This window comes from Xenia sp. Carnegie-2017, unplaced genomic scaffold, assembly GCF_021976095.1.
Source record: "Xenia sp. Carnegie-2017 unplaced genomic scaffold, XeniaSp_v1 HiC_scaffold_20, whole genome shotgun sequence".
Lineage (NCBI taxonomy): Eukaryota > Metazoa > Cnidaria > Anthozoa > Malacalcyonacea > Xeniidae > Xenia > Xenia sp. Carnegie-2017.
This window is the reverse complement of record NW_025813483.1, coordinates 12,272,808-12,300,351: the sequence shown is the minus strand read 5'-3', so window position 1 is coordinate 12,300,351 and position 27,544 is coordinate 12,272,808. Positions and strand designations below refer to the sequence as shown.

Sequence of the window (27,544 nt, the reverse complement as noted above, 5' to 3'; positions counted from 1 at the left end):
TATTTTGAATACATGTGGCAAAACAGTTAAGTTTGTATATGAAGAATAAGTTTGTAGAGTTATGAGGCTTATAATAGAGTTATGAGGCTTATAATAGAGTTATGAGGCTTATAATAGAGTTATGAGGCTTATAATAGAGTTATGAGTTTGTATAGTAAGGAAAATGGATGCTAAGATAAGATATATGATTGTGAGGTGAAGCATTCGAGAAATTATGTATGGTTAAGAGGATGGTTATTAAGTGCAATTTCTTGTGATAAAGATAAAACGTTTAAAATTATATAACAAAAATACAACCTGCTTTCTTACAAACACGGTGTACTTTGGCAAGAATAAGCTGTTTTTACCTCTAATAGTTTGAACTTTCTTCAGGCTTTCAATATTGCAAATTTTCATGTTTCAACATAAGCAATGTTAAATATACATTAAATAAAAGACAGTATAGGTAACATAATGTCTGATAATATGAAAGTCATTTCCTTTCAGTTGAAACTGCTCGCTGCTGTGGCGTGGCTAGAGTTCGTGCTTGTCGGGCGAAGCATGACTTACTTTTCCGCAGTTTTATTTTTTTTTCAAAGATCAACAATTTGATTTATCAGCAAGAAGTTGTATAAAAGCCTTCCCATCGTTTTTAGAAACTGTGGCAAACATCGCTGTTGTTTGATTTTTTTTCAAAACCTGCTTTTAATGGCGTCCATAATTGTAGAAACTATTATATGTAGATATGACATCATATACCTACAGATAGCGAGAATTATTTGTCATTTGTCACACGCAATTCTCATATTTCTGTTTAGTATTGTTGGGAAACCTCCCTTTCTAAGATGGTTGTTCTCTTATTGTACCTAACAATCCCTGTTGTACCTTGTTGTATCCAAAGCATTGTTGTTCTCTTGTTGTACCCAAATCTATTGGATGAAATTTGATTTGTTCTTACTTGATCCTCGGCAAATTAGGAAGTTTTAATACTACTAAGTCCTTGTCTTGATGTTATTTCCAACATATTTCGCAATGAGGACAAAAAATGTCAGACTTATTAACTGCTAGCGGTATAAGTGTAGTTGGTTCTTCCAACTTTGATAGATGTTTGTCCCTAGCTACTTATCATAGACCTTACGATCATGTGATAATAAAATCGATGTTGGCAGCACTTTGCAAGGCAGGCCAGTGGCTACCAACGGAATCTTGATTCCATGAATTATTTTATCCTGGTTGTTTTATAACCAGCTTTCATCTCTGTGTTTGTTGACATACCTTCTTAGTTTGAATAGAGGTGAATTTTCTTGTGGGGTGCGTACTCCCACAAAATTCTCTAGCACCCCCAAGAAAAATGGTATTAGGTACTGTAGACAATTAATATAACTGTATTAGAGACTATGAAATTGTACAGTACGACTAAGTATATGTAGAACTTCTCATTCCAAAGGCAATTACATATTTTATGCTACCACCATTTGCTATTGAGCATTATCATGCGCACCATTAAAATTGAAATAAATTACTAAACATGCATTCATTAACAAAAACATATAAATTCTTTAAAAAGCTAATAACACTGTCATTGCACAAAGTTCACTAATCTGTAAGCCTAAAAATCCACAATAGCCAGAGGCCCCCCTGGCATCGCTAGCTAGGACAATGATGCACCCCCCTTGAAAATTCTGCACCCCTCCTGTCAAATGATCATTGATCCGCTCCTGTGTTTCAAGTCAAAGTTTTTTTTGCACGAAATATTCCCAAATTCTAAAGAAAGAAATCTACAAAATTCATTTCTTTTGTACTCTCAAATACAAGTACATCTTTATTGCAATCTAACAAATTTTAAGCTTGAAAATGAAAAAATAAACAGTGGAAATGTACGTTACGTACCTAAACTAAAAAAGATTATATCAAAAGCAAAGAGAAAATTTTATCATACCTAGACGTTACATCTATGGTGAACAGTAAGTAGCTATAAAATGAAAGCAGGAAATCTGCAAGATCATAGTTTATTCAAAAAAAAAGTTTTTTCTTCTTTCCACAGTCCAAATCCACTCAGTCCATAACATAGGTTGATCATAGTATGATCAGCGCCTGCAGTTTCCACGGAGATATCGTCCCAGTCTGTTGACGAAATGATGACAGTTGTTCCATAACAGACGATATCTGCCATAACGAGATCCATATCTATTTGCCCAACGTGTAGCATCTTGCAAAGTGCATCTGCTTTTGCCCTTTGCGGCACAGGACCATCTAATGCCACCACTTGCAGGACTTCTACCCTTCGTGCCAGATGAATACTCACTTCCACTTCCCCACTCAAAAATTTTTCCACGGAACAGGAGTAAACTGTGTCTTAACTTCCACGTGTTTTTGACAATTTTACTTCTCTTCCCCCACCAAAACTTTCGAAAGAGCTTTGTACTTCCGTAAAAGAAGTCGTTTGTTGTTGCTAAAACAATAAAATTTTCAATTTTGTCTTTGACAAAAAAATCATCAATGTACGATGTTTCAATGCTATTTAAATTCTGCTGATTTTATTTATTTTTAACAATGTGGTATTTCAAATTTCTTCGCGTAATTTAATGTGGCTCTTACTAGAAAACATAAACATTAATTTCTCTTCAGTATAAAGCTAAACCTTTGAGATTAGTGTTTGTATGTAATTGCTCGTTTCACTGTACGAAGTGATAGCATATATAAGGTCCGTGCAATGACGTTAAATACAAGATGAGAAATACTGACCAGAGGTAGAGCCCTGTGATGGACGGGGGTGTCGACAGCGACGTCTTCTGCGCCACCACCAAGACTCAACAAAAATGCTTTGAATAATAAGCAAGAGAACCACAACGACAAAGATACTCAAACGAGCCATTTTCTGTTTCGATCTATATCAAAATGTATCAAAGAAATATGCTTTTTTGCTTCAAAGGTCCAAAAAACGCGAAAATCCTTTTTGCTGGCACTTGTTGTTTGATTGACTATTTCATAATTTTGATTGGTTGTTGATAAGAGCGCTATTCGGTTGGTAAATTGCTACAGTCACAGAAAGTTGTTCCGTAATGTAGTTTTTAAAGACAAAAAATTTTTATTTACGAAAAATTGTTTGAAAAGATTGAACGATATTATAATCTGCGAGCTTCAAACACAACTACAAATCAATCAGTTATGGTGCTTGGTTATTGAATAAATCTATCAATTGCTTTTTAGTTGCAATGTTAACCTGCCTTAAATCGTTGCTTGTGAAGGATAACCAGGACACGTAGACAACTTCAGGTAAAATAAAATAAAAAGTATTCAGAACATCGGTCTGACTCGGTTCTAACGATGTCGTTGGAATAAAAGCAAAATATCACCTACCTACTTAGTCACTAAACTTTGCTTTATCTTATATCTTATCAACAAATCGAGGTTACAAACTCATTAAATGCCCCTATAGAATCAACTTTAGACAGTTCACTTTATATGTATATTAACAAGCTTAACACCAACCTGGTTCATACGTTTTCTTGTGTGCTTCTTTGACTCTTGCAGTGATCTGACGTTTATGCGTGTTACACTTATATTTAAGTATTTTCTTTGACGCTTACTTCCTTTAGCAGTTTTCTAAAGCCTTACTCTTTCATATCCAATTGGCAAATTTCAAAATAGATATCTATGGACACGTGTGCAAGTGTTTTTGCGTAATTTAATTTTTTTAACATTGTAATTTATAGGCAAGACAAAATTTATTCCACTAAAACATTGACCATTGCTTTTTAGAAATCTGACGCTTATGTTATCGCTCTTAGTAACGAAATGAATATAGCTACATGTGAATTATTGTTAGTTACTTGTACGTAGAATAAATCGCGAGAGACTTTTGAATCAATAAGCTTCCGTTTTCTTATGCAAAACGAAAAGAATTTATTTCCTGTATATGTAGACACAGTCATGAAAACATTTTATTTTATAAAACAGCGATTTCTTTTAAGCAGAAGATGCAGCATATGAAGCTCACATCTTTCGAAGACATGATTCTGAATGCATGAGTAAGCTACATTACATAAATAAATAGTTTAACTACGACATCATTCATTGTGTGGATTTTACGGTGTATTTAGAAGGTCACACCGCTCTTAAATCCTTAAAATCATCTCCTCAAAACTTAAAACGAGATGAAAAAGGAAACCCTGCATAAAGTATGCCTTAAAATTAGAGGCTGGATGTTTGTTATTAAATTCTTCTAGCAGTGTTTTTTTTTAACTTCATATATCTTTTCTTTGTTTGCCTTGAGTGTAATTTCTTTGAAATTGAAATCGAAACTATTCTTGTTCTGTAGTTGAAGTAAACAGTGCGCGCACTGATGGAAAATGTTTCGTGTGAGAGAAAGGTACGAGTTAAATATAAATACTAACAATCGATGATTGTTGTTTCTGTCAAAAAATTTCAGAAGAATTTCTCAAAATATTGCTTACTTTCTTTTTTGTTAATAATAAATTAACGATATTACATATAAAGACTTTTTTGTTCTTGAATTTTCGCTTATTGTAGAAAAAATTATTTTAAATTCTGCATTTTGATTGGCTACGCTACTCCCTTTTAAATTCTGCATTTTGATTGGCTACGCTATTTTCTTTTCTTGTTCAAACATACATGCCACGCTAATACTGAATAAACTACCAAACATCTTTCTTTTTTGTTATTAAAATTTTGTCGCAGTGCTTTTAATATGATAAAGAAGTTCTTTGTTTGCACCAAGGGAAGCCGAGTATGGTTTAATTGGAGAGTGTGATTAAAATCATTCTTGTTGATTTGTTCTGTAGTCGAAGAAAATGATATATGAGCTAATGGAAAATGTTACAATCAATGATTGCAGTTTCAAAAGAAACATTGTCTGAAAATAATCCTTACTTTCTTTTCTATTATCAATACATTAACGGCAATAACATAGAAGGACCTGTTTGTTCTGGAATTCCCACTTATTGTGATAAAAGTTCCTTAAGCACTTTTATTTCATTCTCCATTTTGATTGGCTACGTTACTCGCTATCCAATTTTTGATCAGTGGGTTGGGTTCTATGCCCTGTACATTTGCCAATGCAAAAATAATGTAAATTGCACAATGAGCTTGTTTGTCGCATTTGAAACTTTTTAACATGCCACGATGTACACTGCTAATCCCTGAAGCCATCACCGTAAAACTTTAAAGTGACATAAAAAGCCAGCATGCGATATGCATGGTTTCGAAAATTACAAATGGAGGTGAAATTTATTTTGGTTTCGAGAATGGAGACTTCCTATTACATGATTGTATGACCTTTTACTGGTCAGAAACAGTTCAAATTGAACAAAAAATTATTGCGTTTCTCGACAGAAGATCAGTCAAGGACACAATAGCTGCCACATATCGATAAACACACAGATAGAACTTTATTTAAACATGCTTATAACGTCAGTCAAAACTGGTTTCCACTTTGGCTGCGAATACGCAACAAAATTTTCAGTTATAATACTTTGATGACCCAACAAACTAACTAAACTAGATGGAACAATTATTTACATTTGTTTGTAATGTGCAGTGATTTTCCTTTTAAACTAGGTAACTTACTTACTTTTTTCATATTAACTTGTTTGGAATACCAAGAACGTGTACACCGTTATCCCTGAAGCTCTTTTTTAAGCTATTTGTATACAAGACATATAGGTAGACAAACAGTTGAAGATATACCTCGGGAGATTTATCTAAGAAAGAGAATGCACATGCACTTAAGTACTGAAAATATACGTTCAAATAAAAACGAAAGATACGTATTCAAAATGGAAGATTTCACAGTGAAAGATATACATTGAAATAAAAACGTTGAAATTGTTCTTCTATTTTCTTTTCTTGTTCAAACATACAGGCCACGCGAATACTGAATAAACTACCAAACATCTTTCTTTTTTGTTATTAAAATTTTGTCGCAGTGCTTTTAATATGATAAAGAAGTTCTTTGTTTGCACCAAGGGAAGCCGAGTATGGTTTAATTGGAGAGTGTGATTAAAATCATTCTTGTTGATTTGTTCTGTAGTCGAAGAAAATGATATATGAGCTAATGGAAAATGTTACAATCAATGATTGCAGTTTCAAAAGAAACATTGTCTGAAAATAATCCTTACTCTCTTTTCTATTACCAGTACATTAACGGCAATACCATAGAAGGACCTGTTTGTTCTGGAATTCCCACTTATTGTGATAAAAGTTCCTTTAGCACTTTTATTTCATTCTGCGTTTTGATTGGCTACGTTACTCGCTATCTAATTTTTGATCAGTGGGTTGGGTTCTATGCTCTGTACATTTGCCAACGCAAAATTAATGTAAATTGCACAATAAACTTAGTTGTTTTATTTATGAATTTATTCTTTTGCTTTTCATCGTTTCTTCTGAGGTTAATACGAAGTTTTTCTTTGTCTTTGAGTTTGGTATTGACATAAACTTTTATGTTGAAATAGCCATCAAAAATTAATCTTTTTTGTGAATACACGATAAGGCACAAAATTGCATACCAATTGAAGCTTTTCTGCTACTATCTCACACTTGATATTTCTCTTTCAAAACCATAGACGTTTTAAAAAAATTCTTTATGTTAAATTATATAGGTTAGAAAAGAATAAAGCTCCTCGAGGAGTAGAAAACTGTAGAATATTCAAAGAAGTTGTGTAGCAACCTTTCTAAATGGATAGTCAGTAGTAATTATTGATATGGTTCAAGATATTTTTCCCGATGGATACACCTATGGATACTGAGATAAGACTTGGCACTGAATCATGTGATTTTTGGCCGTGCATTTTTCATAGAAGAAAACGATTTTGAAGGTTAGACCAGTAAGTTTTCTTTTACTTTATGTTTGTGTATTCCATCATTTGGGAACTGGCGATTTTCCCCCAGGGTAGTTTCCCCTGGAGATGTCGTGGCTGAAGTCATTTGTGGGAGTGTCCCAACCTCCCTTTGCGATACCGAAGCTTAGGTTGTCTTTCATTTTTGAATATGAAATATATTTTGAATACATGTGGCAAAACAGTTAAGTTTGTATATGAAGAATAAGTTTGTAGAGTTATGAGGCTTATAATAGAGTTATGAGGCTTATAATAGAGTTATGAGGCTTATAATAGAGTTATGAGTTTGTATAGTAAGGAAAATGGATGCTAAGATAAGATATATGATTGTGAGGTGAAGCATTCGAGAAATTATGTATGGTTAAGAGGATGGTTATTAAGTGCAATTTCTTGTGATAAAGATAAAACGTTTAAAATTATATAACAAAAATACAACCTGCTTTCTTACAAACACGGTGTACTTTGGCAAGAATAAGCTGTTTTTACCTCTAATAGTTTGAACTTTCTTCAGGCTTTCAATATTGCAAATTTTCATGTTTCAACATAAGCAATGTTAAATATACATTAAATAAAAGACAGTATAGGTAACATAATGTCTGATAATATGAAAGTCATTTCCTTGCAGTTGAAACTACTCACTGCAGTGGCGTAGCTAGAGGTCGTGCTTGTCGCACGAAACATGACTTACTTTTCCGCAGTTTTATTTTTTTTCCAAGATCAACAATTTTATTTGTCAGCAAGAAGTTGTATAAAAGCCTTCACATCGTTTTTAGAAACTGTGGCAAACATCGCTGTTGTTTGATTTTTTTTTCAAAACCGGTTTTTAATGGCGTCCATAATTGTAGAAAGTATTATATGTAGATATGACGTCATATACCTACAGATATCGAGAATTATTTGCAGGTAGTTGACCCATCAAAAGCGACATTGCTTACGTAGTGAATAATAATACCTATTACTGCAATTGTTTATTTTGGTCATGGAAGGGGTTGAGCAAAATCAATTGACCATTTCTTCTGCCCCCTTTGATAATATAGTAGCGAGGCTCGATCGTTTTCTTCGCAAAATATTGGTGAGCAGAAAGGCATGTAATTTTCTGAATTTAGCATATGAGCACGACCTTGTTATTTCCCTGAATTTCTGCCATTGTTTTGACGAAAGAATTCGTTACACGATACGTTCATGCATACTTAAATTACTGCTTGTCTATCATTTTTAAATACTGATTGTAATAGGTGGCCTTTTTAGACAATACAACGTTTCTTATTTTCCAGAAACGATGATTTCGTAAAACAACATTAACGCTTTTTTGACTGGCCACTTCTACAGTAAATGTAGCTACACAAACAAAATATTTTTTACCAAATCCAATGTATAAATAAAAGAGAGCGAAACTTTAAAATTTACTTTAAAAATTTGTCATATTAACAGTGGCAAAGCCAGCCCGATTATTTACTCCTACGGAATATTTTTTCAGTAAAATTATTTGGATTTATATTTAGAAAATTTCTTCGTTGTTTTTTCAGTGAATGAAAGTAGAAATTTTTGCTTTATAAGAGTATGCTTCATTACTGAATAAACTTAGGATTATACTGCTGTTCTGTTTCTAATCCTGTTGATTGATTAAATAGCTTTTTGTGATGAAGTATAAATCGATGAAAAATCCACATAAACAAAGCCAGACACATGTGCGAAAATTTTCGTAGTATTTTCAAAAAAAATTATCTTAGATAATGGAATGAAGACTTCGTTATTTTCAATTTTTGGTGTTAACTATCCAAAAAAATGTAAGCAAATAATTAAGTAAAATATGTGAAATTGTTTCATACGCGTTACTTGACGTATATCACCTTCACAGGCCGTTTTATTTGAGTTCCATCAGGTTTTTTGACGAATTGATATCCATCTGGATTGTCGTACTCACAACGATAGCAAGATTTAAGTCGACCGTAGGCTGCCTTTAATTTCGGTTTAGTTATTTGACCAGAGTCGTTTTCAGGACCAAATACAGCACATAAAGCTTGGAAAAAGAAGGTGGAATACACCCAACTGGTAGTCATGATCAACATAAGGAATTGACCCAAGATAAGATAGGATACCGTATCTCCTAGAGCATCAATAGCACCTTAAAAGAACAAAAAATTTGTAAGGTACAAAGAATTACATTTTCAAAGCCTTTGTCTAGTGAAATAACAACATAAAAGTTGACAGAAGTATCTCTGTCTCAAAGAAATAAAGAATGTATTTCATTCTAAACCATTTAAAAACCGAAAACTGACCTGTAAGAAAGGTAGTAAAGCTGCCATCGTCACAGCTGAGCTCATTTCAGTGATGGAAAAGAACACTCTATCTTTCCTGTTTGACTTATTTTCGGCAAGTACAAAAGCTACCCCGTAATGTAGCGCAAAATCCACCGCCAATCCAACGGAACAGGATAATGTGAGCGATTCCAAGATACTCAATTCCCAACCAACTAAAACCAGTGAGCCAGTAGTTACTGCCAAGATAAACAGGATGGTAATAAATGCAAACACACTTATGAACAAATTCCCAGTGGTAATCAACATAACTGCAAAAGATACACCAAGTGAGATACTCATCGATACAAAAATACCGTTGGATAAACTTCTCTGCAAATCGTAGAACTCTAATGTACTAATGTACCATCCCCGAGAAGAAGGAGGACTTTGATGGAGTTCGTTATCAATCCATGATCTTGAAGTGTCCCAAAATTTTTTAGCTGGATCGAACGAAGTGGTGAACCCGACGTTACTTACAAAATTTAAAGTCATCGCTTTGACATTTTCTTCAGAATCATATAGTGGAGAACCTTCCGACATGAAGCCACTTCCCAATTTTACATCTTTAAGTTTCTTACAGTGTCTTTGCAACAGGCATTTATTAAAGACAGTAGAATTGTAAGGAAATTTCGTATTCTCGCAACATAACCGATTTTCTTTAGTGCAATTAGCTGTCTCCATGTCGTCAAAGAATTCTTCCAAAAAAGATTTCTTGCCAAAATCCAACACATACGGCTGCTTTTTCAATCGTGATATAAACCCTCTGATCCATTCCTGACTTTCTTTTTTGGCTAGGTCAAAATCACCATCCCACGTGATCGGGCCAAAGCTTACAGGATTCAACTTGTCACCTTTGTCGATTGGTTTTGTACCCCAGATGAGACTAATGGGAAAGCCTGCACGTTTGGTTGACTCAAAATGAAAGTAGTTGCGTATTTTAAACGGGTATTTCTCAAGCTCATGAGACTTTTGAAACATTTGAAACACTGGCGATGAAGGTGGTTTGAGTTTAGGCTCCACAAACGTAACGATGAATCCTCCCACAGCAACAAGAGAGAGGAAAAAAACCCAAAAATATCGAAGTCTGATGACAAGATTAGGCAAGATTTTTTTGTGAAAATTGTGATGCCACAATACGAGTTTGGCAACGATTGCATTTATATCGCAACATCGTTTAAAGATGGTATTTAAATGGTCACATAACTTATCAGGGAGACCACGTTTACGTGGTTTAGAATGCACTATAATGACGGCGGCTGGGTACCACGTGAGCATTAAAAGAAGCATGCATATCATTGAAGTTCCAGCGTAGATTGCAAACAGACGAATAGGTGTGATTACAGACGTTAGCCCCGTAAAGAATGCAGCTGCTGTTGTAAAATTTGTAACAAACATTGAAGCAGCTGCGTGTTTCAACGTGGTTACTGTAAGATTAACGAGATCTTTACGTGTCAAATCTTTATCTGTGGAGGGCACATCTCTACCTGTTTCTTGCTTCAGTTTATCTTTGGCTTCACTCCAAAGATCAACGTAGAGAAACGCGTTGTCAGCGGCAATACCGACCATGAGAACGAATGTGAAGATATTCAAATTTGGAAAATAATCCAGATCAAGGACAATGGTATAAATGAAGTATGCTATGAGTAAACTACACTGCATAATCATTCCAATAAGAACAGTCAGTATGAGAGAATGTGTATAAAGCCAAAGAATGACCATAATAAGATTCATTGCGATAGAGGGAAGATACAACTGAATGAGACCAACTTCAACGAAAATCTGCATTTTTAGTTGACTCAACTCGTAGCTAGTCAATTTCACATTTCCATCTGTCATTTCTTTATCTTTCAAGTTCGACTTATAAACATTTTTTTGAAATTTTTTATTTTCGGCCATGGGAACAATCACCAAACTGTATCGCAGAAAAAGATTTTGGGTGTTAGACAAAAAGCCTTTGTCAGTCAAGTAATGAAGTATGTTATATACAGCATTATACTTGCTGCAATTTTCAGGGACAGATTTACATTTTTTCATGTCAACTTGATTCGTCTCAAAGTTCCAACAATCTGGTTTAAGTTTTTCTTTGCGGTAATATGTGGAACAGTTTTTAAGCAAAGTAGCTACTTCATCTACTTGGTGGTCTTGAATGTCAGAGCATGAAGCAACATTTGTTAAAATGGCAACGTAATGACCAACAGACCAACTTGGACAACAATGGCGCGTTCCATTAACCTTATGACAAAGATCATTAAAACCTTTGTAAGTGCGTATGGCTTTATGTTCAAGATGACATATTGACTTTAAATTGTCAGCTGATAACAAACTCTCGCCATTCGTAGTGGTAAACACAAGTTTAACGATGAGTCGACCCTGACTGGTTGTCTGTTCCTTTGTGCATACAGCGGGTACGTCATCGATTTCTCTTCCTTTCATTGGATTCTTTATGCCGCAGATTGCGGGAAAACGTGAAACTTCTCCTTCCTTCTCACTGTTGATAAGATTTGCCTGACTGCGCCAGCGATCACTTATCTCCGTACCACGAACTTCGAAACCCTGAAAATTTGTGATGAAAGATAAAACTTTTTATACAATAACCATACACACAATAACCATACATACAAAAACCATACATACAATAACCATACACACATTAACCATACACTCAATAACCATACATACAATAACCATACATACAATAACCATACACACATTAACCATACACTCAATAACCATACATACAACAACCATACATACAATAACCATACACTCAATAACCATACATACAAAACCATACATACAATAAACATACACATTAACCATACACTCAATAACCATACATACAATAACCATACACACAATAACCATACACACAATAACCATATACACAATAACCATACATACAATAACCATACACACAATAACCATACATACAATAACCATACACACATTAACCATACACACAATAACCATACATACAATAACCATACACTCAATAACCATACATACAAAAACCATACATACAATAACCATACACACATTAACCATACACTCAATAACCATACATATAACCATACACACAACCATACACACAATAACCATACATACAATAACCATACACAACCATACACATAATAACCATACATACAATAACCATACACACAATAACCATACACACAATAACCATACACACAATAACCATAAACACAATAACACATACAATAACCATACAAAAATAACCATACACACAATAACCATACATACAATAACCATACATACAATAACCATACACACAATAACCATACACACAATAACCATACATACAATAACCATACACACAATAACCATACACACAATAACCATACACACATAACCATACACAATAACCATACACACAATAACCATACACACAATAACCATACACAATAACCATACATACAATAACCATACATACAATAGCCATACATACAATAACCATACATACAATAACCATACACACAATAACCATACACACAATAACCATAAACACAATAACCTTACATGCAATAACCATACAAAAAATAACCATACACACAATAACCATACATACAATAACCATACATACAATAACCATACACACAATAACCATACACAATAACCATACATACAATAACCATACACACAATAACCATACACACAATAACCATACACACAATAACCATACACACAATAACCATACACACAACCATAAGCACAATAACCATACATACAATAACCATACATACAATAGCCATACATACAATAACCATACAATAACCATACACACAATAACCATACACACAATAACCATACACACAATAACCATACATACAATAGCCATACATACAATAACCATACATACAATAACCATAAACACAATAGCCATACATACAATAACCATACATACAATAACCATACATACAATAACCATACACACAATAACCATACACACAATAACCATACATACAATAACCATACACACAATAACCATACATACAATAACCATACACACAACCATACACACAATAACCATACACACAATAACCATACATACAATAACCATACACATAATAACCATACATACAATAACCATACACACAATAACCATACACACAATAACCATACACACAATAACCATAAACACAATAACCTTACATGCAATAAACATACAAAAAATAACCATACATACAATAACCATACACACAATAACCATAAACACAATAACCATACATACAATAACCATACATACAATAGCCATACATACAATAACCATACATACAATAACCATAAACACAATAACCATACATACAATAACCATACATACAATAGCTATACATACAATAGCCATACATACAATAACCATACATACAATAACCATACACACAATAACCATACACACAATAACCATACATACAATAACCATACACACAATAACCATAAACACCATAACCATACATACAATAACCATACATACAATAGCCATACATACAATAACCATACATACAATAACCATACACACAATAACCATACACACAATAACCATACACACAATAACCATACACACAATAACCATAAACACAATAACCATACATACAATAACCATACATACAATAGCCATACATACAATAACCATACATACAATAACCAGAAACACAATAACCATACATACAATAACCATACATACAATAGCCATACATACAATAACCATACATACAATAACCAGAAACACAATAACCATACATACAATAACCATACATACAATAGCCATACATACAATAGCCATACATACAATAACCATACATACAATAACCATACTTACAAACTCATACATTAACAAAATGCGTGTCAAAATAATCACAAATTGCGAACAAACGAAACTGTTTTGCTTTTGTAATCACTTTTATGAAACTATACTTACAAAGAAAGGATCGGTTAAGTCGGGTAGAGGCTTGGCACCCAATTGTGGAACGAAACTGAAAATTGCAAAGATCGGAAGAATTACTGCAATGACGACAAAAAAAACGTAAGGATGATCCACGATAAACGTAGCATATCTAAAAAACATAGTATGAACGTAATTCAATGCAAAAAGCTACAGACAAAGTACAGAAATGTAAACACTAAAACTTTATACGGTAGCACACTAAATTGGCATTGGACCAGATGGCAAAAATGTGCTTAAGAAATTATTTTTGCTGCACACTTTTGATAACTAATAATTTCTTTTATATTGCTATAGAAAATAATACAAAAGCAATTCATCAATGTGACCCCAAGCGATAAGTGTGCACAATAAGCAGAAATTTACGTTTTATTCACGGTGACGTCATACATAGTTATCAAAACCAAAAAATTTGCAAACTCAATTCTCAGTGTCATTAGACTGATCAGTATGAGAAATACCACAGGCAGACCTACCAACTCCACCAGTTGTATCTTCTGTCACCTAAATCTTGAAGAAAATCTTCAAGTACAAGACAAGACCTCAAAATGCCGAATCAGCATCATGGTAAAAACCATTCGTTGTTACGTCATTAACGAATGACTGACGGTGCAATAAACTTTTTTAGTCATCTCATACTAAACGATATTTGGTTACTGAGAATTTTTGGAATTTGCTAATTTTTTGGTTTTGATAACTATCGATGATATCATCGCGAATAAAACGTAAATTTCTGCTTATTGTGCACACTTGTCGCTCAGACCACATTGATGACTTGCTTTTGCATTATTTACTATGGTACGATGAAAGAAATTAATAGTTTGTTGGATGTGTGCAGCGAAAGTTTTGTTTTTGAGCACAATGGTCCATGGCCTATATATCTTCACTGCCATTTCATAGGGAGGTCTCAAGTGTTTGAAAGGAATCCTAGACTAAATCGCTCTTGATTAAAATCGCTCTTGCTCTACAACAGGCTGCAGTCTTATAATTGTTAAACATCCGGCTTGCATAATCAGACCAAAGCGTTGATAAGCTTTGCCTCGATGAGCAGGTGCACATCAGTTAACGAGATTGCAATGCAAATGAAATGAAATTATGAATTTTCATTGTAATATCCATGACAACAACGATAGCCCCAAAACAATTACTTATTATTTCTCATTTGCTTATACTTGTGTACGAATTTCTGTTTGTAATCTTGCCCTTCGCGTACCAAATCACCAGGAGTATTAGCACAGACAAGCTACGACACAATGTCTTCCAATAGTTATGTTGTTATTGAGTGTGCTTTTAGAATACATGCGAACGTCTCTTAGACTATTGATACACACAATTTACTCCAACTGTTACATTTCGTGATGATATGCAACTAGAAGAGCGTCTCTTTTGAAGTGTTTCTGTACGATACAATACAAAACAAAAGTTAACTGTTGTAATGCATCAATTTAGCTCTACAACAACGAAAACGAAAATACTCTACCATGCATTAAGTGAGAGAACTATCAAGAAACCAATAGTGCTCTTCAATTAAAAAAACTGAAGGTAAAAGGCTCATATTTAACGATATATAACAACTTTTCTATAGCCCGTCTTGTATTTATAATTTACGTATTCATAATGTATGAAAAATATTAATTGTTAAAAATATATATAACTAAAGCAGAACTACATCAATATTCTAGGGTTTATAACACTAAAGGTACAAACAACAATTACTTCTTCGAATTTAATACCTGACTAAAAGAGATTTCTTCTCGGATTGAAAATCCTTTTCCGTTTCAAGAATGGCAATTTCTTCCTCAGAAGAACCGTCTTTTCTGGTCGTCAATTCATCATCACTCTGACGATCCTCATCAAACTTGGACTTCTCAGGAACAAATGTTTCTTTCTCTTCACTCATTTTCTATCTGACTGACGGAGTCAAAACACCACAGCTAACTGAAAAAAAACTTACTCGAGAAAAACCTCCCCAGGTACCTCAAATGTCCAAATAATATTTCATATATCTTTTATGGATTTGAAAGCAATTCTACCCGAGAATACCTGCTAACTATATAGTTGTCATGCAAAGGTATCAGCTGCTTGCATTTTTTAATGAACCTTTTTCGGTTTCAGAATCGAACACCTGTGATGTAAATGAATGATAAGAATCATCAGCCATGAAAGGATGTACCCAAATGCCTGCTGTAGCTATTACGTTTGAACAAAGTTTCAATTCAGATTGTCTAGAATTTTTGTTTGGTACGAACGACATTACAAGTGGTAATAAATGAACGTCTGGGAGCAGCTTGCTTTTGACAAAAAGTTTTCCAAATTATGCTGGTTAAAAAACCTCAACTATTTCCCAACTATACAAAAGCCATAAAATGTGGTAGTTGTGGACATTTTTTATGCTAAGTCACATGCTCCTCGCATTAAAAGCGGAAATTTCATTTTACAACGACGAATAGCTGCTGATGAATTGTTTTAAATAATTAAATGCCCTAAGGATAGCAACAATCTAATGGATCTGGATGCTATAAATGGGCAGCGATGTGACAAAAGAGCAAGCTTGAATGCTGTCTAGACAAGTAATATAATCATGCAGTTAGCCACTATTGCAGCAGTGTTTTAAATAGTTGCAGGCGATAGCCGTCTGTCTAAGACTTAGAGGACCTTGTCGGCGATTTGAGATTTCAAAGCGAAGGAAAATGGCGAATAAATGTATTTTCCCATGATGTAATTAACAGAAATATATCTAGATATTATTGTGACATCGACTATCTCTTCCTTTATTAATATTTCCGCATTTATTCTTTTCAAATTTCGAGTTGAAATAGTGCACCCGCATTTTCTGTGGCTACCTGCATATTATTGACTTTTTTTTCAGACGGTCTATAATATGAAAATAGCTGGCAAAAATTTTTTTCTACAAAAATGGCCTACAAAATTTGACATATTTTCACAGCGTTATTTCGAACATTGACCAACCTTTGAAATCACTTTTATACGCGGTACACATTTTTCCATGTCATGCAGGCGTCTTCCGTAGTACCTTAAGTAAATTGATTATGAAGATGCTATCTGTCATAATTTATAAATCCCGTACAGAAACAGTTGTCAACCGATATTTAAGTTTCATAAACAGTTATATTGTTTAACCGCTTCGAACAAGAAATGCAATGGACTAACTTAGCTTATTTCCTCAGAGAGGGAACCATAATTTAAAACAAGTCATTTAACAATTGCCCTCGTTTACTAACAGTAACCGGTCACAAACCAAACAACGTGAGATATCCGATGCTACTAACTACACTAGTACATCTCAATGCCAGAGCTTGTAGCTTATCATGTTACTAAAGTTACGGAGAAAACTTTTTTGTAATTAGAAATAATTAACGACACAGCAAGCTCTGTTTACTGTTCGCTTTTCAAGTTTGGTTTGAATGTCTTTGTGCCTCGTTCATTATATACACTTTATTACTGTCTTTATTATTTTTGAAAGAAATATAGGAGTATTTTTCTTTAGTTACTGCAGCTATAGACAAAATTTCTTTAAAAGACTCACCCACTTTATATGGATAGATCACCAGGTCAACCCAACTCAAATTCTTCTATGCGATAAGAACGCCGGTTGCATAAATCTACAACACGCTAGTCGAGCCAAACATTCTTTGAAATAATAAATATTGTATTTTTAATTGAAAGATTATAGTCACCGAGAGCATTCTTGTCATATTTAAGATGAATTGAAGTATGCCTGTACATTAGAATATCACAACACGTTACCTTGTTCATTGGGCCAATCGCAATGCTCGCCTATTTTGTCAACCAATGATAATTCTCATACAGATAATTCTGATGGGGGTGGACCTGCAGTTATGATTTTCTTTATTACATTTTTCAAGATTTTCGTTCTCCACGAGCCAGTTCTGAGAGCATTTCGTCACCTTTAAAGAGTTTGTTGTTGGGTGAATATTTCTAAAACGATCTCTAGTTAAAATGATAGTGTGGCTCAGCAAACTTGAAAAGCAATCAAAGAAATACGTGTCATTTGAAATTTACCGCTCTATTTGCATAAAAAGAAACGGAAATATCAGAGATAGCGATCATTTATACATCACGATCACAATGTAAATATTAATTTATTTAAGACTTTACAAGTCTTGTTGAATTGGAATAGTTGAAGTTGATTCAAAAAATCTTTACAAAAGTTTATATCTTTGCAGAACTTTTAGAGCATGACAAATATTCAGTTTATTATATTAACGAATTTCCTTTAACCACGGCTAGCAATCGGTATCTTTACCATAAACGTATGTTTTTGTATTTTAATCTTATGTTTGTTAAATACAAACGCACAATGTCAAAGCACAATGTCAACGTCTTGAATTTGATCTGATTCAAGCTGAAATTATTTTAGTGAATAAATCGTCTAGCGAAATAATCAAGAGAAACAGAAAACGCTAAGTAATCAATGAGCAAGCAGTTCAGGAAAATCTGCATGTTTAGTAGTTCTGTTTTACATGCATAAATCACACAGTAAACAAAAACTAAAATGAAAACCATCAAAATACACCGCTGGCTTATATTCATGTATTATTCCGCATGTTCAAGTCTAGTATCCAAAACATCTCCATCCCCAAAAAAATATTCCATATCCTTTGTTAAACTCCATTAGCTTGCTCATGTTACTTTTATACTCCTGGTGTAGTCTTAATTTTTGATTGTGTTAATCTTAGTGCTGGTGTTAGTCTTAGTGATTGTGTTAATCTTAGTGCTGGTGTTTGTGTTAGCGATTGTGTTAATCTTAGTGCTGGTGTTAGTCTTAGTGATTGTGTTAATCTTAGTGCTGGTGTTTGTGTTAGCGATTGTGTTAATCTTAGTGCTGGTGATGGTCATTATGATTGTGTTTTTCTCAGTGATAGTATAATCTTAGTACTAGTGTTAGTCTAAGTGACAGTGTTGGTCCTAGTGCTTGTGCATGTTGTTGGTCTAAGTGATAGTGTTAGTCTTAGTGTCAGTGTTAGTATTAGTCTTAACGCTAACTACTGTTCGTCCTAGTTAGTCTTAGTGCATGCTGTTGTTATTTATAGTGCTAGTTTAGTGTTATGATGTTTTCCTAGTGAAAATATCGTAATGCTGGTGTTCGCCTAAGTGATAGCTTCTGCTTGTCTTAATGCTAGTGTTCGTTTTAACGTTTGTGCGAGTGATGCTTGTATTTGTGTTACTCTTGGTGTAGTGTTAGTGATAGTGTTAGTGCGTTAATAGTCTTGGTTTTGCTGTTAGCCTTTATGAATGGTGCTGGTGTTAGTTTCGTTCTTAGTGTTGGTCGTTGTGTTATTCTTATTGCTTGTGTTACAGTTTATAGATTTTACAGTATATTTTGATGTCAATGATGGGGGGAGAGTATTTTGATAATTTTGCTGTTTCTTTTTATGAGAATGATAAGAGAGGAAAATAGTATATCCTCTCTTGTCTTTGCCTATTTTCTCTTCTCTTTGGCTCTTCTCTACTGTCCTTGCCTGTCCTTGCGACTCTTCGCTTCTTTTTGCCCTTTTCTCTTCTATTCGTGCTTCTCTTTTTGCCCTTTTCTCTTCCATTCGTCTCTTTTTGCCCTTTTCTCTTCTATTCGTGCTTCTCTTTTTGCCCTTTTCTCTTCCATTCGTGCTTCTCTTTTTGCCTCGCCCTTTTGTAGGTTTTGTTGTATCAACAAATGTTTATTAGATTGGTAGGAGCACAACCAGTGTGGCACTTTTGCATATATGTAGTATAAAACTATAAATATATTCGTTTGAATATAGTTTGATAATGTGCAAAAATCGCTGTTTGTCACAGATAAATAACTATTTTATGCATTTGATTTTTAGATATTTGGACGAACAAATTGAAAACAGTTGAACTTGGTTTGAAAGAAAAGAAATGGACGACAAAATGAAATAATTAATAAAAAACAACCGATGGATGAAAGAGAACGTAAAAACAGTCGTCGATTATTAGAATGTTTATTTATTCGTACAATCAGCTCCTTCACGTTTTTTCGTACTTATCAATTTCTAAACTATGCCGTAGAACGTTGCTTTGTCTTTGCACGGCTTACTGTTGACAACAATTTACCATCTATTGGTGTCATATTGGACGTAAAACATTGATAAAACTCATTTTGCGGGATTTTCCTTTTTATCGTTGTGTTTCCTCGCCAAATGCACCAATTTTGGCTAAATTGGATCAAACTTTATTAGCAAAATGGAGTCAATGATAATCAGTCAATGAAAATGCATTCAATGCAGTCAATAATAAAAATTATAATAATGAAACGAAATGTAGAAATACTTTACTTGAAAAAAAATAACAAACGGATTTAATTTTATTGTTGCCCAAATTTGACTGTATCAGTTAATATGATTTATGATTAAGTTATGTGATTATTTAGGCAAACCCATCTCTAATCGATGTTGCGTAGCAATTTTACACAAAATCTTGTCATCAGACTTCAATATTTTCGGTTATTTTCCTCTCTCTTATTGCTGTGGGAGGGTTCATCGTTACGTTAATGGAGCCTAAACTCAAACCACCTTCATCGCCAGTGTATGAAATGTTTCAAAAGTCTCATGAGCTTGAGAAATACCCGTTTAAAGTTCCCAACTACTTTCATTTTGAGTCCACCAAACGTGCAGGCTTTCCCATTAGTCTCATCTGGGGAACAAAACCAATCTACAAAGGTGACAAGTTCAATCCTGTAGCTTTGGCCCGATAACGTGAGATGGTTGTTTTGACCTAGCTAATAAAAGAAAGTCAGGAATGGATCAGAGGATTTACATCACCATAAAAGAGGCAGCCGTATGTCATGGATTTTGCAAGAAATCTTTTTGGAAGAATTCTTTGACGACATGGAGACAGCTAATTGCACTAAAAATCGGTTATGTTGCGAGAATACAAAATTTCCTTTACAATTCTGTCTTTAATGCCGGCTTTGGTCACAAAAGTGCCCTATGATCGTTACACAAATGCTCAACAAACATTGCAAATGCCATACATACAAAATGTCTCAAATGTTACGAAAATGCCCGACAATGTGAACTATAGTCTTTTGCATAAAAATTCGTGAAATATAGTCTTTTGCATGAAAATTCGTGAACTATAGTCTATTGCATGAAAATTCGTGAACTATAGTCGTTTGCATGAAAATTCGTGAACTATAGTCTTTTGCATTAAAATTCGTGAACTATAGTCTTTTGCATGAAAATTCGTGAACTATAGTCTTTTGCATGAAAATTCGTGAACTATAGTCTTTTGCATGAAAATTGGTAAACTATAGTCTTTTGCATAAAAATTGGTGAACTATAGTCTTTTGCATGAAATTTCGTGAACTAAAGTCTTGCATGAATATTATATTCGTGAACAATAGTCTTTTACATGAAAATTCGTGAACTAAAGTCTTGCATGAATATTATATTCGTGAACAATAATCTTTTCCATGAAAATTCGTGAAGTATAGTCTGTTGCATGAAAATTTGTGATCTATAGTCTTTAGCATGAAAATTCGTCATCTATAGTGTTTTGCATGAATATTCGTGAAGTATAGTCTTTTGAATGAAAACTGGTGAACTATAGTCTTTTGCATAAAAATTGGTAAAGTATAGTCTTTTGCATAAAAATTGGTGAACTATAGTGTTTTGCATGAAAACATCGTGAACTATAGTCTTTTGCATGAAATTTCTTGAACTATAGTCTTTAGCATGAAAATTCGTCATCTATAGTGTTTTGCATGAATATTCGTGAAGTATAGTCTTTTGAATGAAAATTCGTGAACTATTGTCATTTGCATGAAAATTCGTTATCTATAGTCTTTTGCATGAAAATTTGTGAAATTTAGTCTTTTGCATGAAAATTTGTGAAATTTAGTCTTTTGCATGAAAATTCGTGAAATTTAGTCTTTTGTATGAAAATTCGTGAATTATAGTCTTTTGGATGAAAATTTGGGAAATTTAGTCTTTTGTATGAAATTTCGTGAACTATAGTCTTTTGCATGAAAATTCATGATCTATAGTCTTTTGCACGAAAATTCGTCATCTATAGTGTTTTGCATGAATATTCGTGAAGTATAGTCTTTTGAATGAAAATTGATGAACTATAGTCTTTTGCATGAGAAATCGTGAATTATAGTCTTTTGCATGAAAATTTGTGAAATTTAGTCTTTTGTATGAAGTTTCGTGAACTATCGTTTTTTGCATGAAATATCGTGAACTATAGTCTTTGGCATGAAAATTCGTTATCTATAGTCTTTTACATGAAAATTTGTGAAAATTAGTCTTTTGCATGAAAATTTTTGAAATTTAGTCTTTTGCATGAAAATTCTTGAACTATAGTCTTATGCATTAAAAATCGTGAACTATAGTCTATTGCATGAAAACTTGTGATCTATAGTCTTTAGCATGAAAATTCGTCATCTATAGTGTTTTGCATGAATATTCGTGAAGTATAGTCTTTTGAATGAAAACTGGTGAACTATAGTCTTTTGCATAAAAATTGGTAAACTATAGTTTTTTTTGCATGAAAATTGGTGAACTATAGTGTTTTGCATGAGAATATCGTGAACTATAGTCTTTTGCATGAAAATTCGTGAACTATAGTCTTTTGCATGAAAATTCGTGAACTATAGTCTTTTGCATGAAAATCGTGATCTATAGTTTTGCATGAAATTCGTGAATATAGTCTTTGATGAAAATCGTGAACTATAGTCTTTTGCATAAAAATTGCAAAACATATGGTCTTTGCATAAAATTCATAAAATCATGAAAAGTCTTGTGGAAAACATCGAACTTATAGTCTTTGCATGAAATTTTGAACTATAGTCTTTGCATGAAAATTCGTCATCTATAGTGTTTTGCATGAAATTCGTGAAGTATAGTCTTTTGCATGAAAATTGTGAACTATAGTCTTTGCATGAAATTCGTGAACTATAGTCTTTGTATGAAAATTCAATCTATAGTCTTTTGCATGAAAAATTTGTGAAATTTAGTCTTTGCATGAAAATTCGTGAATTAATTTTGCATGAAAAATCGTGAATATAGTCTTTGCATGAAAATTCGTGAACTATAGTCTTTGCATGAAAAATCGTGAACTATAGTCTTTGCATGAAAATTTGTGATCTATAGTCTTTAGCATGAAAATTGTATCTATAGTCTTTTGCATAAAATTCGTGAACTATAGTCTTTGCATGAAAATTGTGAACTATAGTCTTTGCATGAAAATTCGTGAACTATAGTCTTTTGCATGAAAATTCGTTATCTATAGTCTTTGCATGAAAAATTCGTGAAATATAGTCTTTGCATGAAAATTTCAGGAATAGTCTTTGCATGAAAAATCGTGAACTATAGTCTTTGCATGAAAATTCGTGAACTATAGTCTTTTGCATGAAAAATCGTGAACTATAGTCTTTTGCATGAAAATTGTGGATATAGTCTTTTGCATGAAAATTGTGATCTATAGTGTTTTTGTGGAAATTTTGTGAAGTATAGTCTTTTGAATGAAAATTGATGAACTATAGTCTTTTGAATGAAAATTCGTGAACTATTGTCATTTGCATGAAAATTCGTTATCTATAGTCTTTTGCATGAAAATTTGTGAAATTTAGTCTTTTGCATGAAAATTTGTGAAATTTAGTCTTTTGCATGAAAAATCGTGAAATTTAGTCTTTTGCATGAAAATTTGTGATCTATAGTCTTTAGCATGAAAATTCGTCAACTATAGTCTTTTGCATAAAAATTGGTAAAGTATAGTCTTTTGCATAAAAATTGGTGAACTATAGTGTTTTGCATGAAAACATCGTGAACTATAGTCTTTTTGTGCATAGCTTTTGAAATTTCGTGAACTATAGTCTTTTGCATGAAATTCGTGATCTATAGTCTTTTGCATGAAAATTCGTGAACTATAGTCTTTGCATGAAAATTGTGAACTATAGTCTTTGCATGAAAATTCGTGAACTATAGTCTTTGCATGAAAATTCGTGAACTATAGTCTTTGCATGAAAATTCGTGAATTTAGTCTTTTGCATGAAAATCGTGAACTATAGTATTTGCATGAAAAATCGTGAATTATAGTCTTTGCATGAAAAATTTGTGAAATATAGTCTTTGCATGAAAAATCGTGAAATATAGTCTTTTGCATGAAATTTCGTGATCTGTAGTCTTTTGCATGAAAAATCATGATCTATAGTCTTTTGCATGAAAATTCGTGATCTATAGTCTTTATATGAGAATTCGTGTTTTATAGTCTTTTGCATGAAAATTCGTGAACTATAGTCTTTGCATGAAAATTCGTGAACTATAGTCTTTGCATGAAAATTCGTGAACTATAGTCTTTGCATGAAAATTGTGATCTATAGTCTTTTGCATGAAAAATCGTGAATTATAGTCTTTTGCATGAAATTTCGTGAAATATAGTCTTTGTATGAAAATTCGTGAATTATAGTCTTTGCATGAAAATCGTGAAATATAGTCTTTTGCATGAAAATTTGTGTGAATATAGTCTTTGCATGAAAATTGTGAACTATAGTCTTTGCATGAAAATTCGTGAACTATAGTCTTTTGCATGAAAATCGTGAACTATAGTCTTGCATGAAAATCGTGAATTATAGTCTTTGCATGAAAATCGTGAATCTATAGTCTTTGCATGAAAATTTGTGAATATAGTCTTTTTCATGAAAAATCGTGAACTATAGTCTTTGCATGAAAAATCGTGAATTATAGTCTTTGCATGAAAATTTGTGAATATAGTCTTTTCATGAAAAATCGTGAACTATAGTCTTTGCATGAAAAATCGTGAATTATAGTCTTTGCATGAAAAATTCTGTGAAATATAGTCTTTGCATGAAAATTCGTGAACTATAGTCTTTGCATGAAAAATCGTGATCTATAGTCTTTTTGCATGAATATTCGTGAACTATAGTCTTTTGCATGAAAATTCGTGAACTATAGTCTTTGCATGAAAATTCGTGAACTATAGTCTTTGCATGAAAATTCGTGATCTATAGTCTTTTGCATGAAAATCGAATTATAGTCTTTGCATGAAAATTTGTGAAAAATAGTCTTTGCATGAAAATTTTGAAATATAGTCTTTGCATGAAAATTTTGAACTATAGTCTTTGCATTGAATCGTGAACTATAGTCTTTGCATGAAAAATTCGGATCTATAGTCTTTTGCATGAAAAATTCGTGATCTATAGTCTTTTGCATGAAAATTCGTATATAGTCTTTTGCATGAAAACTCGTGAACTATAGTCTTTGCATGAAAATTCGTGAACTATAGTTTTTGCATGAAAATTCGTGAACTATAGTGTTTTGCATGAAATATCGTGAACTATAGTCTTTTGCATGAAAATTCGTGAACTATAGTCTTTTGCATGAAAATCGTGAACTATAGTCTTTTGCATGAAAAATCGTGAACTATAGTCTTTTGAATGAAAATTCGTGAACTATAGTCTTTGCATGAAAATTTGTGAATTATAGTCTTTGCATGAAAAATTCGTGAACTATAGTCTTTGTATGAAAATTTGTGAACTATAGTCTTTTGCATGAAAAATCGTGATCTATAGTCTTTGCATGAAAATTCGTAATTATAGTCTTTTGCATGAAAATTCGTGAACTATAGTCTTGCATGAAAATTGTGAACTATAGTCTTTTGCATGAAAATCGTGAACTATAGTCTTTTGCATGAAAATTTGTGATCTATAGTCTTTGCATGAAAATTCGTGATCTATAGTCTTTTGCATGAAAATTCGTGAACTATAGTCTTTGCATGAAAATTCGTGAACTATAGTCTTTTGCATGAAAATTCGTAAATAGTCTTTGCATAAAAATTCGTGAACTATAGTCTTTTGCATGAAAAATCGTGAACTATAGTTTGCATGAAATTCGTGAACTATAGTCTTTGCATGAAAATTCGTGATCTATAGTCTTTTGCATGAAAATTCGTGAACTATAGTCTTTGCATGAAAATTCGTGAACTATAGTCTTTGCATGAAAATTCGTGATCTATAGTCTTTGCATGAAAATTCGTGAAATTTAGTCTTTGCATGAAAAATCGTGAACTATAGTCTTTGCATGAAAATCGTGAATTATAGTCTTTTGCATGAAAATTCGTGAACTATAGTCTTTGCATGAAAATTCGTGAACTATAGTCTTTGCATGAAAAATTCGTGAACTATAGTCTTTGCATGAAAATTCGTGAACTATAGTCTTTGCATGAAAATTCGTGAATCTATAGTCTTTGCATGAAATTTCGTGAATCTATAGTCTTGCATGAAAAATTCGTGAACAATAGTTCTACATGAAAATTCGTGAACTATAGTCTTTATGAATAATATTCGTGAACTATAGTCTTTGCATGAAAATTCGTGAACTATAGTCTTTGCATGAAAATTTGTGATCTATAGTCTTTGCATGAAAATCGTCATCTATAGTAGTTTTGCATGAAAACTCGTGAACTATAGTCTTTTGCATGAAAAATCGTGAACTATGGTCTTTTGCATGAAAATTCCTGGATTATAGTCTTTTGCATAAAAATTCGTGAACTATAGTCTTTTGCATGAAAAATCGTGAACTATAGTCTTTTGCATGAAAAATCGTGAATTATAGTCTTTTGCATGAAAAATCGTGAACTATAGTCTTTTGCATGAAAAATCGTGAACTATAGTCTTTGCATGAAAAATCGTGAACTATAGTCTTTGCATGAAAATTCGTGATCTATAGTCTTTGCATGAAAATTCGTGAATATAGTCTTTTACATGAAAATTTGTGAAATATAGTCTTTGCATGAAAATTCGTGAATTTAGTCTTTGCATGAAAATTCGTGAATTATAGTCTTTGATGAAAATTTGTGAAATATAGTCTTTGCATGAAATTTCGTGAATATAGTCTTTGCATGAAAATTCGTGATCTATAGTCTTTTGCATTGAAAATTGTGATCTATAGTGTTTTGCATGAAAATTCGTGAACTATAGTCTTTGCATGAAAATTGTGAACTATAGTCTTTGCATGAAAATCGTGAATTATAGTCTTTTGCATGAAAATTCGTGAAATATAGTCTTTGTAATGAAATTTGAACTATAGTTTTTGCATGAAAATATCGTGAACTATAGTCTTTTGCATGAAAATTCGTGAACTATAGTCTCTTTGCATGAAAAATCGTGAACTATAGTCTTTGCATGAAAAATTGTGAACTATAGTCTTTGCATGAAAATCGTGAAATATAGTCTTTGCATGAAAATTCGTGAAATTTAGTCTTTGCATGAAAATCGAACTATAGTCTTTGCATGAAAATTGTGAATTATAGTCTTTGCAAAAAATTCTGAAATATAGTCTTTTGCATGAAAATTCGTGAATATAGTCTTTTGCATGAAAATCGTGAATTATAGTCTTTGCATGAAAATTCTGAAATTTTAGTCTTGTACATGAAAAATCGTGAAATAT

At 32.8% G+C, this 27,544-nt stretch overlaps 1 protein-coding gene and 2 long non-coding RNA genes across 4 annotated transcripts; 1 reads left to right on the top strand and 2 right to left on the bottom strand.

The window, feature by feature from the left end:
* Positions 1-1,765: 1,765 nt before the first annotated feature.
* On the bottom strand, positions 1,766-16,070 carry LOC124442476. The gene is made up of 4 exons (XR_006947256.1): positions 16,059-16,070; positions 3,472-3,517; positions 2,725-2,867; positions 1,766-2,431 (listed from the first exon to the last, which is right to left on the bottom strand). It is a non-coding gene; the product is annotated as an uncharacterized LOC124442476 (long non-coding RNA).
* On the top strand, positions 6,309-16,846 carry LOC124442477. Of its 2 annotated transcripts, XR_006947258.1 has the most exons (5): positions 6,309-6,815; positions 15,543-15,635; positions 15,776-15,792; positions 15,877-16,066; positions 16,209-16,846. It is a non-coding gene; the product is annotated as an uncharacterized LOC124442477 (long non-coding RNA). The 2 variants fall into 2 exon arrangements; XR_006947257.1 differs by lacking the exon at positions 6,309-6,815 and having other exon boundaries at positions 15,189-15,635.
* Positions 8,526-16,025, bottom strand: LOC124442466 (protein dispatched homolog 1-like). Its single transcript, XM_046992973.1, has 4 exons — positions 15,827-16,025; positions 14,070-14,205; positions 9,116-11,689; positions 8,526-8,961 (listed from the first exon to the last, which is right to left on the bottom strand). Exons 1-4 carry the CDS (start codon positions 15,991-15,993, stop codon positions 8,944-8,946), a joined length of 2,895 nt encoding a protein of 964 aa, XP_046848929.1. The 5' UTR covers positions 15,994-16,025; the 3' UTR covers positions 8,526-8,943.
* Positions 16,847-27,544: the final 10,698 nt, after the last annotated feature.

What these genes read in the sequence shown, in the direction of transcription:
- LOC124442466 (XM_046992973.1), bottom strand. Translation starts at nt 15,993, where the DNA reads ATGAGTGAAGAGAAAGAAACATTTGTTCCTGAGAAGTCCAAGTTTGAT. An exon ending in AAGAAATCTCTTTTAGTCAG is followed by an intron (nt 14,206 to 15,826) that starts GTATTAAATTCG and finishes TATGTTTTTTAG; the next exon opens with ATATGCTACGTTTATCGTGG. An exon ending in ACTTAACCGATCCTTTCTTT is followed by an intron (nt 11,690 to 14,069) that starts GTAAGTATAGTT and finishes ACAAATTTTCAG; the next exon opens with GGTTTCGAAGTTCGTGGTAC.